The sequence below is a fragment of the Pleurodeles waltl genome, chromosome 6 (genome assembly GCF_031143425.1).
Source record: "Pleurodeles waltl isolate 20211129_DDA chromosome 6, aPleWal1.hap1.20221129, whole genome shotgun sequence".
NCBI lineage: Eukaryota > Metazoa > Chordata > Amphibia > Caudata > Salamandridae > Pleurodeles > Pleurodeles waltl.
Window position 1 is genome coordinate 1,710,178,499 of NC_090445.1, and position 17,641 is coordinate 1,710,196,139.

General features: G+C 50.2%; 1 protein-coding gene across 7 annotated transcripts in view; it reads left to right on the forward strand.

The window, feature by feature from the left end:
* Nucleotides 1-17,641, forward strand: part of COL11A2 (collagen type XI alpha 2 chain) — a 285,676-nt gene that overhangs the window by 131,586 nt on the left and 136,449 nt on the right. For all 7 annotated transcript variants that reach the window (XM_069241904.1, XM_069241899.1, XM_069241897.1 and 4 more), the window contains 4 exons: nucleotides 5,357-5,410; nucleotides 15,665-15,709; nucleotides 16,181-16,234; nucleotides 16,319-16,363. In XM_069241904.1, coding sequence (XP_069098005.1) covers nucleotides 5,357-5,410; nucleotides 15,665-15,709; nucleotides 16,181-16,234; nucleotides 16,319-16,363 — 198 coding nt within the window. The remainder of the gene's footprint in view (nucleotides 1-5,356; nucleotides 5,411-15,664; nucleotides 15,710-16,180; nucleotides 16,235-16,318; nucleotides 16,364-17,641) is intronic.

Consider the following 17,641-nt stretch of genomic DNA (forward strand, 5'->3'; position numbering starts at 1 on the left):
TCTAGGCTTTGCCTCCTTTTCTGACACCCGGGTGTTCCTGCTTCCCTGACGCTTGGGTGTTCTATCCCTTCTGAATGTTTTCTCAGTGAGGTGCACAGCTCCTGAGTGGTGTAATCTAGGCTGTGCCTGCTTCTCTGATGCTCGGGTGTTCTAGCCCTTCTGAATGTTGTGTCTGAGGTTCACGGCTCCTGAGGGGTGTAATCTAGGCTGTGCCTGTTTCTCTGACGCTCAGATGTTCTAGCCATTCTCAATGTTGTCTCTGTGACGTGCACGGCTCCTGCGTGGTGTGATCTAGGCTGTGCCTGCTTCTCTGACACTCTGGTGTTCTAGCCCTTGTGCATGTGGTCTCTGGGAGGTGCACGGGTCCTGAGGGATGTAATCTAGGCTGTGCCTGCTTCTCTGATGCTGAGGTGTTCTAGCCCTTCTGAATGTGGTCTCTGTGAAGTGCACGGCTCCTGAGGGGTGTAATCTAGGCTGTGCCTGCTTCTCTGACACTTGGGTGTTCTAGCCCTTCTGAATGTTGTCTGTGTGAGATGTACGGCTCCTGAGGGGTGTCATCTAGGCTGTGCCTGCTTCTCTGACATTCGGGTGTTCCTGCTTCTCTGGCACTCAGGTGTTCTAGCTGTCCTTACTGTTGTCTCTGTGAGGTGCACAGCTCCTGAGTGGTGTAATCTAGGCTGTGCCTGCTTCTCTGATGCTCGGGTGTTCTAGCCCTTCTGAATGTTGTGTCTGAGGTTCACGGCTCCTGAGGGGTGTCATCTAGGCTGTGCCTGCTTCTCTGACATTCGGGTGTTCCTGCTTCTCTGGCACTCAGGTGTTCTAGCTGTCCTTACTGTTGTCTCTGTGAGGTGCACAGCTCCTGAGTGGTGTAATCTAGGCTGTGCCTGCTTCTCTGATGCTCGGGTGTTCTAGCCCTTCTGAATGTTGTGTCTGAGGTTCACGGCTCCTGAGGGGTGTAATCTAGGCTGTGCCTGTTTCTCTGACGCTCAGATGTTCTAGCCCTTCTCAATGTTGTCTCTTTGACGTGCACGGCTCCTGAGTGGTGTGATCTAGGCTGTGCCTGCTTCTCTGACACTCTGGTGTTCTAGCCCTTGTGCATGTGGTCTCTGGGAGGTGCACGGGTCCTGAGGGATGTAATCTAGGCTGTGCCTGCTTCTCTGACGCTGGGGTGTTCTAGCCCTTCTCAATGTTGTCTCTGTGAGGTGCATGGCTCCTGAGTGTCGTCATCTAGGCATTGCCTCCTTCTCTGACACTCGGGTGTTCCTGCTTCTCTGACGCTTGGGTGTTCTATCCCTTCTGAATGTTTTCTCAGTGAGGTGCACAGCTCCTGAGTGGTGTAATCTAGGCTGTGCCTGCTTCTCTGATGCTCGGGTGTTCTAGCCCTTCTGAATGTTGTGTCTGAGGTTCACGGCTCCTGAGGGGTGTAATCTAGGCTGTGCCTGTTTCTCTGGCGCTCAGATGTTCTAGCCCTTCTCAATGTTGTCTCTGTGACGTGCACGGCTCCTGAGTGGTGTGATCTAGGCTGTGCCTGCTTCTCTGACACTCTGGTGTTCTAGCCCTTGTGCATGTGGTCTCTGGGAGGTGCACGGGTCCTGAGGGGTGTAATCTAGGCTGTGCCTGCTTCTCTGATGCTCGGGTGTTCTAGCCCTTCTGAATGTTGTGTCTGAGGTTCACGGCTCCTGAGGGGTGTAATCTAGGCTGTGCCTGTTTCTCTGACGCTCAGATGTTCTAGCCCTTCTCAATGTTGTCTCTGTGACATGCACGGCTCCTGAGTGGTGTGATCTAGGCTGTGCCTGCTTCTCTGACACTCTGGTGTTCTAGCCCTTGTGCATGTGGTCTCTGGGAGGTGCACGGGTCCTGAGGGATGTAATCTAGGCTGTGCCTGCTTCTCTGACGCTGGGGTGTTCTAGCCCTTCTGAATGTGGTCTCTGTGAGGTGCACGGCTCCTGAGGGGTGTAATCTAGGCTGTGCCTGCTTCTCTGACACTTGGGTGTTCTAGCCCTTCTGAATGTTGTCTGTGTGAGATGTACGGCTCCTGAGGGGTGTCATCTAGGCTGTGCCTGCTTCTCTGACACTCGGGTGTTCCTGCTTCTCTGGCACTCAGGTGTTCTAGCTGTCCTTACTGTTGTCTCTGTGAGGTGCACAGATCCTGAGTGGTGTCATCTAGGCTGTGCCTGCTACTCTGACGCTCAGGTGTTCCTGCTTCTCTGGCGCTCAGTTGTTCTTGCCCTTCTGAACGCTGCCTCTGTGAAGTGCACGGCTCATGAGTGGTGTAATCTAGGTGTGTCTGCTTCTCTGACACTCTGGTGTTCTAGCCCTTCTCAATGTTGTCTCTGTGAGGTGCATGGCTCCTGAGTGTCGTCATCTAGGCTTTGCCTCCTTCTCTGACACTCGGGTGTTCTTGCTTCTCTGACGCTTGGGTGTTCTATCCCTTCTGAATGTTTTCTCAGTGAGGTGCACAGCTCCTGAGTGGTGTAATCTAGGCTGTGCCTGCTTCTCTGATGCTCGGGTGTTCTATCCCTTCTGAATGTTGTGTCTGAGGTTCACGGCTCCCTAGGGGTGTAATCTAGGCTGTGCCTGTTTCTCTGACGCTCAGATGTTCTAGCCCTTCTCAATGTTGTCTCTGTGACGTGCACGGCTCCTGAGTGGTGTGATCTAGGCTGTGCCTGCTTCTCTGACACTCTGGTGTTCTAGCCCTTGTGCATGTGGTCTCTGGGAGGTGCACGGGTCCTGAGGGGTGTAATCTAGGCTGTGCCTGCTTCTCTGACGCTGGGGTGTTCTAGCCCTTCTAAATGTGGTCTCTGTGAGGTGCACGGCTCATGAGGGGTGTAATCTAGGCTGTGCCTGCTTCTCTGACACTTGGGTGTTCTAGCCCTTCTGAATGTTGTCTGTGTGAGATGTACGGCTCCTGAGGGGTGTCATCTAGGCTGTGCCTGCTTCTCTGACACTCAGGTGTTCCTGCTTCTCTGGCACTCAGGTGTTCTAGCTGTCCTTACTGTTGTCTCTGTGAGGTGCACAGATCCTGAGTGGTGTCATCTAGGGTGTGCCTGCTACTCTGACGCTCAGGTGTTCCTGCTTCTCTGGCGCTCGGTTGTTCTTGCCCTTCTGAACGCTGCCTCTGTGAAGTGCACGGCTCCTGAGTGGTATAATCTAGTCCGTGCCTGCTTCTGTGACACTTGGGTGTTCTAGCCCTTCTGAATGTCATCTCTGTGAGGTGCTAGGCTCCTGGGTGGTGTAATTTAGGCTGTGCCTGCTTCTCTGACGCTTGGGTGTTCTATCCTTTCTGAATCTTGTCTCCGTGCGGTGCACGGCTCCTGAGTGGTGCCATCTAGGCCATGCCTGCTTGTCTGACAGTCGAGTGTTCTAGCCCTTCTGAATGCTGTCTCTGTGAGGTGCATGGCTTCTGAGTGGTGTCATCTAGGCTGTGCCTGCTTCTCTGACGCTCGAGTGTTCTAGCCCTTCTGAATGTTGTCTCTGTGAGGTGCACGGCTCCTGAGTGGTGTCATCTAGGCTGTGCCTGCTTCTCTGACACTCAGGTGTTCCTGCTTCTCTGGCACTCAGGTGTTCTAGCTGTCCTTACTGTTGTCTCTGTGAGGTGCACAGATCCTGAGTGGTGTCATCTAGGGTGTGCCTGCTACTCTGACGCTCAGGTGTTCCTGCTTCTCTGGCGCTCAGTTGTTCTTGCCCTTCTGAACGCTGCCTCTGTGAAGTGCACGGCTCCTGAGTGGTATAATCTAGTCCGTGCCTGCTTCTGTGACACTTGGGTGTTCTAGCCCTTCTGAATGTCATCTCTGTGAGGTGCTAGGCTCCTGGGTGGTGTAATTTAGGCTGTGCCTGCTTCTCTGACGCTTGGGTGTTCTATCCTTTCTGAATCTTGTCTCCGTGCGGTGCACGGCTCCTGAGTGGTGCCATCTAGGCCATGCCTGCTTGTCTGACAGTCGAGTGTTCTAGCCCTTCTGAATGCTGTCTCTGTGAGGTGCATGGCTTCTGAGTGGTGTCATCTAGGCTGTGCCTGCTTCTCTGACGCTCGAGTGTTCTAGCCCTTCTGAATGTTGTCTCTGTGAGGTGCACAGCTCCTGAGTGGTGTCATCTAGGCTGTGCCTGCTTCTCTGAAGCTTGGGTGTTCTAGCCCTTCTGAATGTTGTCTCTGTGAGGTGCACAGCTCCTGGGTGGTGTCATCTAGGCTGTGCCTGCTTCTCTGACGCTCGGGTGTTCTAGCCCTTCCGAATGTTGTCTCTGAGGTGCACAGCTCCTGGGTGGTGTAATCTAGGCTGTGCCTGCTTCCCTGACACTCGGGTGTTCTAGCCCTTCTGAATGTTGTCTCTGTGAGGTGCACAGCTCCTGGGTGGTGTCATCTAGGCTGTGCCTGCTTCTCTGACGCTCGGGTGTTCTAGCCCTTCCGAATGTTGTCTCTGAGGTGCACAGCTCCTGGGTGGTGTAATCTAGGCTGTGCCTGCTTCTCTGACACTCCGGTGTTCCTGAATCTCTGACACTTGGGTGTTCTATCCCTTCTGAATGTCGTCTCTGTGAGGTGTACGGCTCCTGAGTGTTGTCATCTAAGCTGTGCCTGCTTCCCTGACACTCGGGTGTTCTAGCCCTTCTGAATGTTGTCTCTGTGAGGTGCACGCCTGCTGAGGGGTGTCATCTAGGCTGTGCCTACTTCTCTGACGCTCGGTTGTTCCTGCTTCTCTGACACTCTGGTGTTCTAGCCCTTCTGAATGTTGCCTCTGTGAGGTGCACAGCTCCTGAGGGGTGTAATCTAGGCAGTGCCTGCTTCTCTGAAGCTCGGGTGTTCCTGCTTCTCTGACACTCCGGTGTTCTAGCCCTTCTGAATGTCGTCTCTGTTAGGTGCATGGCTCCTGAGTGGTGTCATCTAGGCTGTGCCTGCTTCTCTGATGCTCGGGTGTTCTTGCTTCTCTGACACTGGGGTGTTCTATCCCTTCTGAATGTCGTCTCTGTGAGGTGCATGGCTCCTGAGTGTTGTAATCTAGGCTGTGCCTGCTTCTCTGACGCTCGGGTGTTCCTGCTTCTCTGACGCTTGGTTGTTCTAGCCCTTCTGAATGCTGTCTCTGTTAGGTTCATGGCTCCTGAGTGGTGTAATCTAGGAGATGCCTCCTTCTCTGGCACTTGGGTGCTCTAGCCACAACACAACACAACACTTCACAATGTTGCATGTGTTCTTTGTTGGCCCCAAGGGCCCCCTGGGTGCTCAGTAACATATGCCCTCTGGGCCTTAATCCATGTTTACTGCCCTCCGATCTCTCTTCTCTCATTTGGCTTTTTCTGAGTTCCGGGATCCTCAAGTTGCCCTTGGGGGTGCAGCTCACCCCAGGTAACCCCTTTTTCTCTCTTCTAGGGTGAGACCGGAGCGCAGGGACCCCCAGGCGGCCCCGGAGAGGACGGAGAGCGGGTGAGTCACTCCTATACTTCCCTCATGAGTGGAACATCCTGGAAGGGTCAAGGGTCATGCTTGGGGCACCTCCAGGTCGTCCTTAAAACTAAAATTAAAGAACTGAAGTGAGAGTGTGGCAGAGCGGGTCAAGGCCTATCGTTACAGGTGGTGTGTGCAGGGGGGACTCTGGGCGCTTCTGGGCTCTTTCCAGGCTGGCCGCATCCATCCTGTGACTCTAGGAGGTGTGTTTGGGTTCGGAAATGTCACGTTGTTCTCTAGATCTAGGCTCCTTTGCTGCAGCACTGTGTAAGGGCCCTGGTGGGTAAGGCGGGGTTCCCTTAGACAGGGAAGTGAACCAGGGGATGTATTGACTGCTTACTAGGAGGGTACATGAGGATACTTCTGGCTGGCGCTTGGGGTCCTTAAGGCTCGCGTTCTATCATTGTGCAGTGCCATCTGCAAAGGTCCCTAAGTGCTAGTATTCTGTCATATAGTACCACCGGCAGGAGGACCCTAAGTGCTAGTGTTCTGTCATACAGTGCCATCAGCATGCGGTCTCTAAGCACTAGTGTTGTATCAAACATTGTCATTAGCAGGAGGTCCCTATGTGCTAGTGTTCTGTCATACAGTGCCATCGGCAGGCGGTTCCATAGTGCTAGTTTTCTATAATACAGTGCCATCGGCAGGAGGACCCTAAGTGCTATTGTTCTGTCATACAGTGCCATCGGCAGGTGGTCCCTAAGCACTAGTGTTGTATCAAACATTGTCATTAGCAGGAGGTCCCTATGTGCTAGTGTTCTGTTATACAGTGCCATCGGCAGGAGGACCCTAAGTGCTAGTGTTCTATGATACGGTGCCACTGGTAGGAGGACCCCAAGTGCTAGAGATCTATCATACAGTGCCATCGGCAGGAGGTCCCTAAGCACTAGTGTGCTATCATACAGTGCCATCTGCAAAGGTCACTAAGCGCTGGTGTTCTATCACTGTACAGTGCCATCGGCAGGAGGACCCTAAGCACTAGTGTTCTCTCACACAGTGCCATCGGCAGGAGGACCCTAAGCACTAGCGTTCTATCATCGAACAGTGCCATCTGCAAAGGTTCCTGAGTGCAACTGTTCTATCATACAGTGCCATCGGCAGGAGATCCATTAGCGCTAGTGTTCTATCATACAGTGCCATCGGCAGGAGGACCCTAAGTGCTAGTGTTGTATCATCGAACAGTGCCATCTGTAAAGGTCCCTAAGCGCTAGTGTTCTATCACACAGTGCTATTGGCAGGAGGTCCCTAAGTGCTAGTGTTCTATCATACAGTGCCATCGGCAGGAGGTGCCTAAGCACTAGTGTTCTATCACTGTACAGTGCCACCGGCAGGAGGACCCTAAGTGCTAGTGTTCTGTCATACAGTGCCATCTGCAGGCGGTCCCTAAGCACTAGTATTGTATCAAACATTGTCATTAGCAGAAGGTCCCTATGTGTTAGTGTTCTGTCATACAGTGCCATCGGCAAGAGGACCCTAAGTGCTAGTGTTCTATCATAAAGTGCCATTGGCAGGAGGACCCTAAGTGCTAGTGTTCTGGCATACAGTGCCATTGGCAAAAGGACCCTAAGTGCTAGTGTTCTATCATATAGTGCCACCGGCAGGAGGACCCTAAGTGCTAGTGTTCTGTCATACAGTGCCATTGGCAGGCGGTCCCTAAGCACTAGTGTTGTATCAAACATTTTCATTAGCAGAAGGTCCCTATGTGCTAGGGTTCTGTCATACAGTGCCATCGGCAGTAGGACCCTAAGGGCTAGTGTTTTATTATACAGTGCTATTTGCAGGCAGACCCTAAGCGCTTGTGTGCTATCATACAGTCTCATCAGCAGGAGGTCCCTAAGCACTAGTGTGCTGTCATACAGTGCCATCGGCAGGAGGACCCTAAGTGCTAGTGTTCTATCATACAGTATCATCGGCAGGAGGGCCCTAAGTGCTAGTGTTCTATCATATGGTGCCATTGGTAGGAGGACCCCAACTGCTAGAGTTCTATCATACAGTGCCATCAGCAGGAGGACCCTAAGTGCTAGTTTTCTATCATACAGTGCCATCAGCAGGGGGACCCTAAGTGCTAATGCTCTATCACTGTACAGTGCCATCAGTAAGAGGACCCTAAGTGCTAGTGTTCTATCATACGGTGCCATCGGCAGGAGGGCTCTAAACACTAGTGTTCTATCATACAGTGCCATCGGCAGGAGGACCCTAAGTGCTAGTGTTCTATCATACAGTGTCATCGGCAGGAGGACCCTAAGTGTTAGTGTTCTATCACTGTACAGTGCCATCAGCAAGAGGACCCTAAGTGCTAGTGTTCTATCATACAATGCCATTGGTAGGAGGACCCCAACTGCTAGAGTTCTACCATACAGTGCCATCGGCAGGAGGACCCTAAGTGCTAGTGTTCTATCATACAGTGCCACCAGCAGGAGGACCCTAAGTGGTAGTGTTGTATCACTGTACAGTGCCATCAGCAAGAGGACCCCAAGTGCTAGTGTTCTATCATACAGTGCCATCGGCAGGAGGTCCCTAAGCGCTAGTGTTCTATCATACCGTAACATTGGTAGGAGGACCCCAGTGCTAGAGTTCTATCATACAGTGCCATCGGCAGGAAGTCCCTAAGCACTAGTGTGTTATCATACAGTGCCATCGGCAGGAGATCCCTTAGCACTAGTGTTCTATCATACGGTGCCACTGGTAGGAGGACCCCAGTGCTAGAGTTCTACCATACAGTGACATCGGCAGGAGGGCTCTAAACACTAGTGTTCTATCATACAGTGCCATCGGCAGGAGGACCCTAAGTGCTAGTGTTCTATCACTGTACAGTGGCATCAGCAAGAAGACCCTAAGTGCTAGAGTTCTACCATACAGTGCCATCGGCAGGAGGACCCTAAGTGCTAGTGTTCTATCATACAGTGCGACCAGCAGGAGGACCCTAAGTGGTAGTGTTGTATCACTTTACAGTGCCATCAGCAAGAGGACCCCAAGTGGTAGTGTTCTATCATACAGTGCCATTGGCAGGAGGTCCCTAAACGCTATTGTTCTATTATACGGTGACATTCGTAGGAGGACCCCAGTGCTAGAGTTCTATCAAACAGTGCCATCGGCATGAGGTCCCTAAGCACTAGTGTGTCATCATACAGTGCCATCAGCAGGAGGTCCCTAAGCACTAGTGTGTTATCATACAGTGCCATCGGCAGGAGATCCCTTAGCACTAGTGTTCTATCATACGGTGCCACTGGTAGGAAGACCCCAGTGCTAGAGTTCTACCATACAGTGACATCGGCAGGAGGACCCTAAGTGCTACTGTTTTATGATACAGTGCCACCAGCAGGAGGACCCTAAGTGCTTGTGTTCTATCATACAGTGCCATCGGTAGGAGGTCCCTTAGCACTAGTGTTCTATCATACGAGGCGACTGGTAGGAGGACCCCAGTGCTAGAGTTCTATCATACAGTGCCATCAGCAGGAGGTCCCTAAGCACTAGTGTGCTATCATACAGTGCCATTGGCAGTAGCACCCTAAGCGCTAGTGTTCTATTACCATATAGTGCCATCTGCAGAGGACCCTGAGCGCTAGTGTTCTATCACTGTACAGTGCCATCTGCAGAGGACCCTAAGCACTAGTATTCTATCACCATACAGTGCCATTGGCTGGAGGGCCCTAAGTGCTAGTGTTCTATTACTGTACAGTGCCATCAGCAAGAGGGCCTTAAGTGGTAGTGCTCTATCATACAGTGCCATCAGCTAAAGGACCTTAAGTGCTAGTGTTCTATCATACAGTTCCATCGGCGGGAGGGCCCTAAGTGCTAGTGTTCTATCACCATACAGTGCCATCGGCAGGAGGAGCATAAGTGGTAGTGCTCTCTCATACAGTGCCATCGCCAGGCGGGCCCTAAGTGCTAGTGTTCTATCACTGTACAGTGCCATCAGCGAGAGCACCTTAAGTGGTAGTGCTCTATCATACAGTGCCATCAGAGAAAGGACCTTAAGTGGTAGTGCTCTATCATACAGTGCCATTAGCGAAAGGACCTTAAGTGCTAGTGCTCTATCATACAGTGCCATCAGCAAGAGGACCTCAAGTGCTAGTGCTCTATCATACAGTATCACCAGCGGGAGGGCCCTAAGCACTAGTGTTCTATCACCACACAGTGCCAGCAGCAGGAGATCCCTAAGCGCTAGTGTTCGATCACTGCACAGTGCCATGACCAGGAGGTATTTAAGCTCTAATGTTTTATCACCACACAGTGCCATCAGCAGGAGGCTCCTAAGTACCAGTGTTCTATCATCATACAGTGCCATCTGCAGGAGGTCCCTAAGCTCTAGTGTTCTATTACTGTACAGTGCTATCAGCGAGAGGACGTTAAGTGGTATACAGTGCCATCAGCAGGAGGACCCTAAGTGCTAGTGCTCCATCATACAGTGCCATCGGCAGGAGGGCCCTAAGCACTAGTGTTCTATCACTTTACAGTGCCATCGGCAGGAGGGCCCTAAGCACTAGTGTTCTATCACTTTACAGTGCCATCGGCAGGTGGTCCCTAAGTGCTAGTGTTCTATCACTTTACAGTGCCATCGGCAGGCGGTCCCTAAGTGCTAGTGTTCTATCATACAGTGCCATCCGAAGGAGGGCCCAAAGTGCTAGTGTTCTATCACCGTACAGTGCCATCAAGCGCTAGTGTTCTATCATACAGTGCCATCGGCAGGCGGTCCCTAAGCACTAGTGTTGTATCAAACATTGTCATTAGCAGGAGGTCCCTAAGCACTAGTGTTCTATCACTTTACAGTGCTATCGGCAGGCGGTCCCTAAGTGCTAGTGTTCTATCATACAGTGCTATAGGCAGGAGGGCCCTAAGTGCTAGTGTTCTATCACCGTACAGTGCCATCTGCAGAGGACCCTAAGGGCTAGTATTCTATCATACAGTGTCATCGGCAGGCGGTCCCTAAGCAGTAGTGTTGTATCAAACATTGTCATTAGCAGGAGGTCCCTAAGCATTAGCGTTCTATCAAACACTGTCATTAGCAGGAGGTCCCTAAGCAATAGTGTTCTATCACTGTACAGTGCCATCAGCGAGAGGACCTTAAGTGGTATACAGCAGTGTTCCCCAAACCCCGGGTCGCGGACCGGTGCCGGTCCGCGGATCAATCAGCACCGGGCCTCCCGAGGTCTTCAAATCTTGAAGGCATGTTTAAATACAATTAAATTAAAATTATTAAATCAAAACAAGCGGGCCACGGAAAAATTATCAAACATTTACCGGTCCGCGGCGATAAAAAGGTTGGGATTCACTGGTATACAGTGCCATCAGCAAGAGGGCCCTAAGGGCTAAAGTTTTATCATACAGTGCTATTTGCAGGAGGACCCTAAGTGCTAGTGCTCCATCATACAGTGCCATCAGCAGGAGAACCCTAAGTGCTAGTGTTCTATCACTTTACAGTGCCATCGGCAGGAGAACCCTAAGTGCTACTGTTCTATCACTTTACAGTGTCATCGGCTCGCGGTCCCTACGTACTAGTGTTCTATCATACAGTGCCATCGGCAGGCGGTCCCTAAGTGCTAGTGTTCTAGCATACAGTGCCATCGGCAGGAGGACCCTAAGTGCTAGTGTTCTATCACTGTACAGTGCTATTGCCAGGAGAACCCTTATTGCTAGTGTTCTGCCAAATAGTGCCATCGGCAGGAGGACCCTAAGCGCTAGTGTTCTATCACTGTACAGTGTCATCAGTAGAATGTCTGAAGCGCCAGTGCCCTGTCACTGTACAGTGCCATCGTCACGAGGACCCTAAGCGCTAGTGTTCTATCACCACACAGTGCCATCAGTTGGAGGTCCTAAGCGCCAGTGTTCTGTCACTGTATAGTGCCACCGTCACGAGGACCCTAAGCGCTAGTGTTCTGTCACCCATGCAGTACCTTCGGCAGGAGGTCCCTTTGGCCGTGCTGCAGGCACTGCACTGTACCTGAGAGGGTCCGGTGTTCACTGTCAGGGTAGGAGGCACATGGATGCCCTGTGTAAAAAGGCGCATCCACTGGAGAAATTATAGCGTTTGGGAGTGCATTAATAGTGTCTTGGAGCTAGGAGAGTGGTTGAGTGTCTAGTATTGGCTTGGCTTATGCCCCCTGACAAGCATTACACCCCGACCCCTTGCCCACCTCCAAGACACAATCGGACATATTTAAGAGCCCCTAGCTCCATTCCAACTCCCCATTAGTGTCATTTTGTGACGCTAATGCGGCGTTAGAATGCAAAAAACGCAGCGCCATATTTACAAAGAGGCCCAATGCATGCATTGCGCCACTCTGTAACCTCTTGCACTACATGATGCTTGCGCCAGGCATAACGTATGTAAAGGGGGTATGCCCCCATTAGGGGGGCCAAAAAAATGGCATAAGGAAATCTAAAAGATTTCCTTGCGGCATTTTTTTGGCACTTTTAAAGCCTGCTCAGAGCACGTTTACAATGAGCCTCTGGGTGCTTTGCAGGATTAGCGACGAAATATTTGATACTAATCCTGCAAAGCGCCAGACGCTAGTCCCCTAACTACTGCCATGGTGCGCTGTATTTTAAATACGGCATACACATGGTGGCGTTAGGGGGGTCCTAAGGGGCGCAAGAAATCTGGCGCTGCACTGTGTGCAAGGCCACTTGTCTTAAATATGCCCCAATGTCTCTTATCATGTCTCCTGAAACTTAGGGGCAGATTTATGGAACGTGGCGCTGCACCGAGTGCAGCGCCACGTTCCCTGGGCCCCTTAGCACCTCCCTCCTGCCACCATGTGTGCACCGTATTTAAAATACAGCGCACCCTGGCTCAGGGTAGGGGGCAATAGCGTCATTCGCTGTGACGCGATTGATGTACTTAGCAAAATGTTGGCACTACTCCTGGAGAGTACATAGGGGCCCATTCTAAAGAATGGAAGCCCCCTTTTAACGCCTGTTCTGAGCAGGCGTTAAATTGCTGTAAAAAGTGGCGCAAGGAAACCGTATAGATTTCTTTGCACCATTTTTTGCCCCCCCCCTAATGGGGGAACGCCCCCTTTGCATACATCATAGAATTTGCCTGGCGCAGGCATAATGCAGAACAAAGGGTTACAGAGTGGCGTAATGCATGGATTACGCCACTTTGGAAATACGGCGCGGGGATGTCCACCTGGTTGGGCCACATTAACGTAAACAATAATTACGCTAATGTGGCGCAAGGTGATGCTAGGGGCTCATAAATATGCCCCTAACTCATCCCCAGTGCTCAGTGGCCATCCATCCTTAGAGGTTCTCCTATGCCCCCATGCCTCCCAACACCAGATCCAATGTTCTACCTGTTTCCTAGTTGCTGCTCTTTCTTTCACACGACAGACGACCCCTTAACCTGAAATGTATGTCCAGCTAAGGACTATCTTTTCTGTTAACTGTGACCAAGTCCCCTAACCTGACCCAGAAGGGCCACCGTGCATGCCACTGATTGTTACTGTCGTGGAGTGCTGGAGCTGGTGGAGACAATGCTTGGTGGGAAATATCTGACATGACATGTATGCGAGCTGGAGGGTCGGTGAGAAAGAAAGAGATGGTACCAAGACCTAGAACAGTTCCGGCCATGCCGGCTTCAAAGCACAGGACTGAATCCTTGTGTGAAGAGAAGGGATGGTTTAGAGACATGCCAATGTCTAGATGATGATGCAATGGACAAAGGAGACTGGAGAGGAAGCGCTCCATGAAGTGGAAGAAGGAAGGTTGGGAATCAGTATTCGGTGTGACCTGGCATGCAGGGGTGGAGAAAAAGTCCCTGGGTGGGGTGCGGCTCAGAGCTTGGGAAAAGGAGCTGTGAGGTTTTAGGGTTCGAGACAGATCTAGGAGCTCAGAAGTGGAAAGGGCTTGGCAAAGACACTAAGGGCCCGATTTTGAACCTGGTGGACAGGTTACACCTACACAATAGTGAGGGATGTCCCGTCTGCCAAAATCTAAATCCCATGGGATTTATATTTTGGTAGATGGGACATCCCTCACCATTGTGACGGAGTAACCCGTCTGCCAAGTTCTAAGTCAGGCCCTAACTTTGGGGGCAGGGTTCTGAGTTAGCCATCTGGGTATCTCAAGCTCTGTGGAAGTCGCCCGGCTGGTTCTGGATTATGGTCAGAGTGATGGACGGCATCTGTTGGGAGACAAGGGTTCTTATGTATAATAGAGCTCAGAGAGCAGATCCTCAAACAAACATCACAGGTTGATGGCTGAACTTCTGAGTTAGGTTCTGTAATAGATTTTATTGTCATAGATTATTTAAATTCGGGCTAGAAATTGGGATGGAACCATACCCTATGTAGCTCCCTGATGTAGAAACCGGGAAATTATATTTAAAGTAGAGACTGAGGTGTTTTCAGCACCGCACTAAGAAGCCGCATCACAATGAAAGGGCATCACAATGATGCTTCAGATGGCTCAGTGTCCCTCCCTGATGTATGTTCATTGACATGTGAAAGCAATTATTGGAAGACTTGGTACACTCGATTAGCGACTACAACAAGGCGGACCAAGTTATGCTTTTATTGTCTGGTGCTTGCAACTTGTTTTTACAGATTCTAACTGTTCTAATGTAATTCTGAATTAAATTGATGTCCTAAGGCAGGGTTTTGCAAAGTCGGTCCTGGAGAGCCGGGTCCATGCCAGATTTGTAGCATATCCACATTTAGAAAACTGTAGATTTCTGAAACATCTTTTTTCTAAATGTGGATATGCTAAAAATCTGGCATGGACCCAGCTCTCCAGCACTGACTTTGCAGAAACCTGTCCTAAGAGAATTACTCTCTATGCTTTTATTTGATGATAACTTGTTTTATGTAACTGAAGTAATATTTTAAAGTTAACAAGACTCTACAATAAAAGCTTCTGAGGAGGGTTGGCATACATGGTTAGTGTTACATTACTGGAAGGTGGCCTCTGGTGGCAGAAACTTTAGCAGATATGTGACAGTGTCATCTTCAGGAAGAGTTGGTATGTGCCAGGGCCTCTGGTCACTGGAAGACTTGCAGGTAATAATAAAGAGAGAGGGTTGGGAAGTATTGGAAGATGGAAAGACCTCGAGTAGTGGAAGACTTTGTAGGTGAGCTTAAAGAGTGAATGTTAGGGAGTATTAACCGATGAAAGGTACTCAGGTGGTAGGAAGACTTTGTAAGGAATCTTAAAGAGTGAATGTTAGAGAGTATTAGAAGATGGAAGGCTGTTGCATGGTTGAAAGACTTTGGATGTAACATTATAGAGTGAATGTTTTGGAGTATTATAAGATGGAAGGTCCTCAGCTGGTAGGACGTCTTTATAGGAAGGCCCTAGGGTGGTTGGAAGACTTTGGATATAACATTAAAAGTAAAAGATAGGGAATGTTAGAAGATGAAAAGCCATTGGATGTTTGGAAGACTTTGTATATATCATTGTAGAGTGAATGTTAGGGAGTATTAAAAGATGGAAGGTTTTCAGGTGGTAGAAAGACTTTGTGGGTAATCTTAAAGATTTTAAAATATAGTGAACGTTAGGGAGTATAAGAAGATGGAAGGACCTCGGTTGGTCAGAAGACTTTGAATATAATATTTAAGACATGCACTGGAGGATGGAAGGGCCTATAGTTGTAGGAAGACTTTATAGGTAATACAAAGTGAGATTGGTGGGAAGTTTGGAAGATTGAAAGGGCTTGCGCACTAAGAATACTTTGGATATAATGTTAAAGACTAAGGGTTGATAAACACTGGAAGGTGGAAGGACCTCAGGTGGTTCCAAGAAATTGGTGGAAAGTTACAGAGTGAGGGCAAGAAGTGTTAACTATTTGGACTAAGTTGTTTCTTAAGAGCAAATCTTACAGTTCGGAGTGCTGCAGAAATGTTCCCATTTATCCACTCATTCACATACTCATTCATTCAGATTTAAGAAATGTGCTAGGATGGTTAAGGGACTTTATGTGAAGAAGGCAATTATATGTTTCATAACTATACAAGTCTGACTTTGTGAGATCAGGCACATCATTGGGTCTGCTCTGTCAGTTTTTTCACCTGTATGTGACCACAAAATATGAACCTTGGACCAAAGTCGAGGTGAGCTAGAAATAGATCTGTGGAACAGCAGACCTTTCATCCCTAGGTAAGCTACTTGTGAATCAGGCAGTGTTCAAAGATTGGATTGGAGGGACCTAAGACCGGTTCATTTATGTTGCTCTATAGCTGTTCGCTTCCTACCCCACTGGATGTAACCCTGGTCTCTTTTTTGCCGTTCCAGGGAGACGATGGAGAGGTTGGACCCCGGGGGCTGCCTGGTGAGCCCGTAAGTTCTATTCTGTTGTGCCTTCTTTGAGCTCTGAAGGCCGAGTGGCCATCTACAAAGAGCCTCTGAAGTGATCGGCATGTTTCAGCCCACCACGTGGCATTAAGTATTTTGCAGACTCCCCTAAATCTGCAAATCTGTGCTGGCCCTCAAAGGGAAGCCTTCTGGGAATTGTGCTACTGAAGAATCTGTGCAGGTCACCTGTGTAAAGAAAATGGGGTGCTGCCTTACGCTCATGTGTCAAACAATCGGGGCTCCTGGCCCTGAACAGCATACTATTATTACAATATTATTACAAACTTGACTCACTGAAGTACACTACTAATTACATATTGAATGACCATGCACTAGTGTTTTCAGCTTCACTGACTGCACATTGTTATTTACACCTTGAATGAGCATGCACTAGTGTTTTCACCTTCACATTGTCATTGAGATCATCACTCACTGTGCACCTCTATTTTCCCCTAGGGCTCCAGAGGCCTGCTCGGACCCAAAGGACCCCCTGGTATCCCTGGATCTCCTGTGAGTGTGCCAGACTGGTGTTTTCTTCTTTGCTTCATTTCACTTGTATTGTGCCAGTCACTCACTTACTCTGTCTTTCCTCAGGGTGTTCGCGGTATGGATGGTCCCTCGGGGCCCAAAGGAAACCTGGTAAGTGTTTGACATGAACTGTCATATGCAGTGCTGTCCCCATAACATCAGATCATCTGCTATGTGCACTGCCCACCCTTGACATCACACGCCGTGTGCAGCACTCACTCCTTCAGATCACCTGCCATGTGCCCCACACTCCCCTTGACATCACACGCCATGTGCAGCACTCACTCCTTTGGATCACCTGCCATGTGCACCACACTCCCCTTGACATCACATGCTATGTGTAGCACTCACTCCTTCAGATCACCTGCCAGGTGCACTGCACCCCCGTGACATCACACGCCATGTGCAGCACTCACTTCCTTCAAATCACTTGCCATGTGCATTGCACCCCCTTGACATCACAGGCCATGTGCACTACTCCCTCCTTCAGATCACCTGCCATGTGCAGTGCTGAGTCCTGGACATCACACGCCAGGTGCAGCACTCGCTTCCTCAGGTCATCTGCCTTGTGCATTTGCCTTGTGCATCGATGTCCCCTGGACATCACATGCCATGTGCAGCACTCGCTTCCTCAGTTCATCTGCCTTGTGCATCGATGTCCCCTGGACATCACACACCATGTGCAGCACTCGCTTCCTTAGGTCATCTGCATTGTGCATCGATGTCCCCTGGACATCACATGCTGTGTGCAGCACTCGTTTCCTTAGGTCATCTGCCTTGTGCAGCACTCGTTTCCTTAGGTCATCTGCCTTGTGTATCGATGTCCCCTGGACATCACATGCCGTGTGCAGCACTCGCTTCCTCAGGTCATCTGCCTTGAGCATCTGCCTTGTTCATCGATGTCCCCTGGACATCACATGCTGTGTGCAGCACTCGTTTCCTCAGGTCATCTGCCTTGTGCATCAATGTCCCCTGGACATCACATGCCATGTGCAGCACTCACTTCCTCAGGTCATCTGCCTTGTGCATTGATGTCCCCCTGGACATCACACACCATGTGCAGCACTCGCTTCCTCAGGTCATCTGCCTTGTGCATTTGCCTTGTGCATCGATGTCCCCTAGACATCACATGCCATGTGCAGCACTCGCTTCCTCAGGTCATCTGCCTTGAGCATCGATGTCCCCTGGACATCACACACTATGTGTAGCACTCGCTTCCTCAGGTCATCTGCCTTGTGCATCTGCCTTGTGCATCGATGTCCCCTGGACATCACACACCGTCTGCAGCACTCGCTTCCTCAGGTCATCTGCCTGGCGCATCTGCATCACATGCCATGTGCAGCACTCGTTTCCATATCCTAGATACTCTAATTCTCTCCCTGTGGTGAG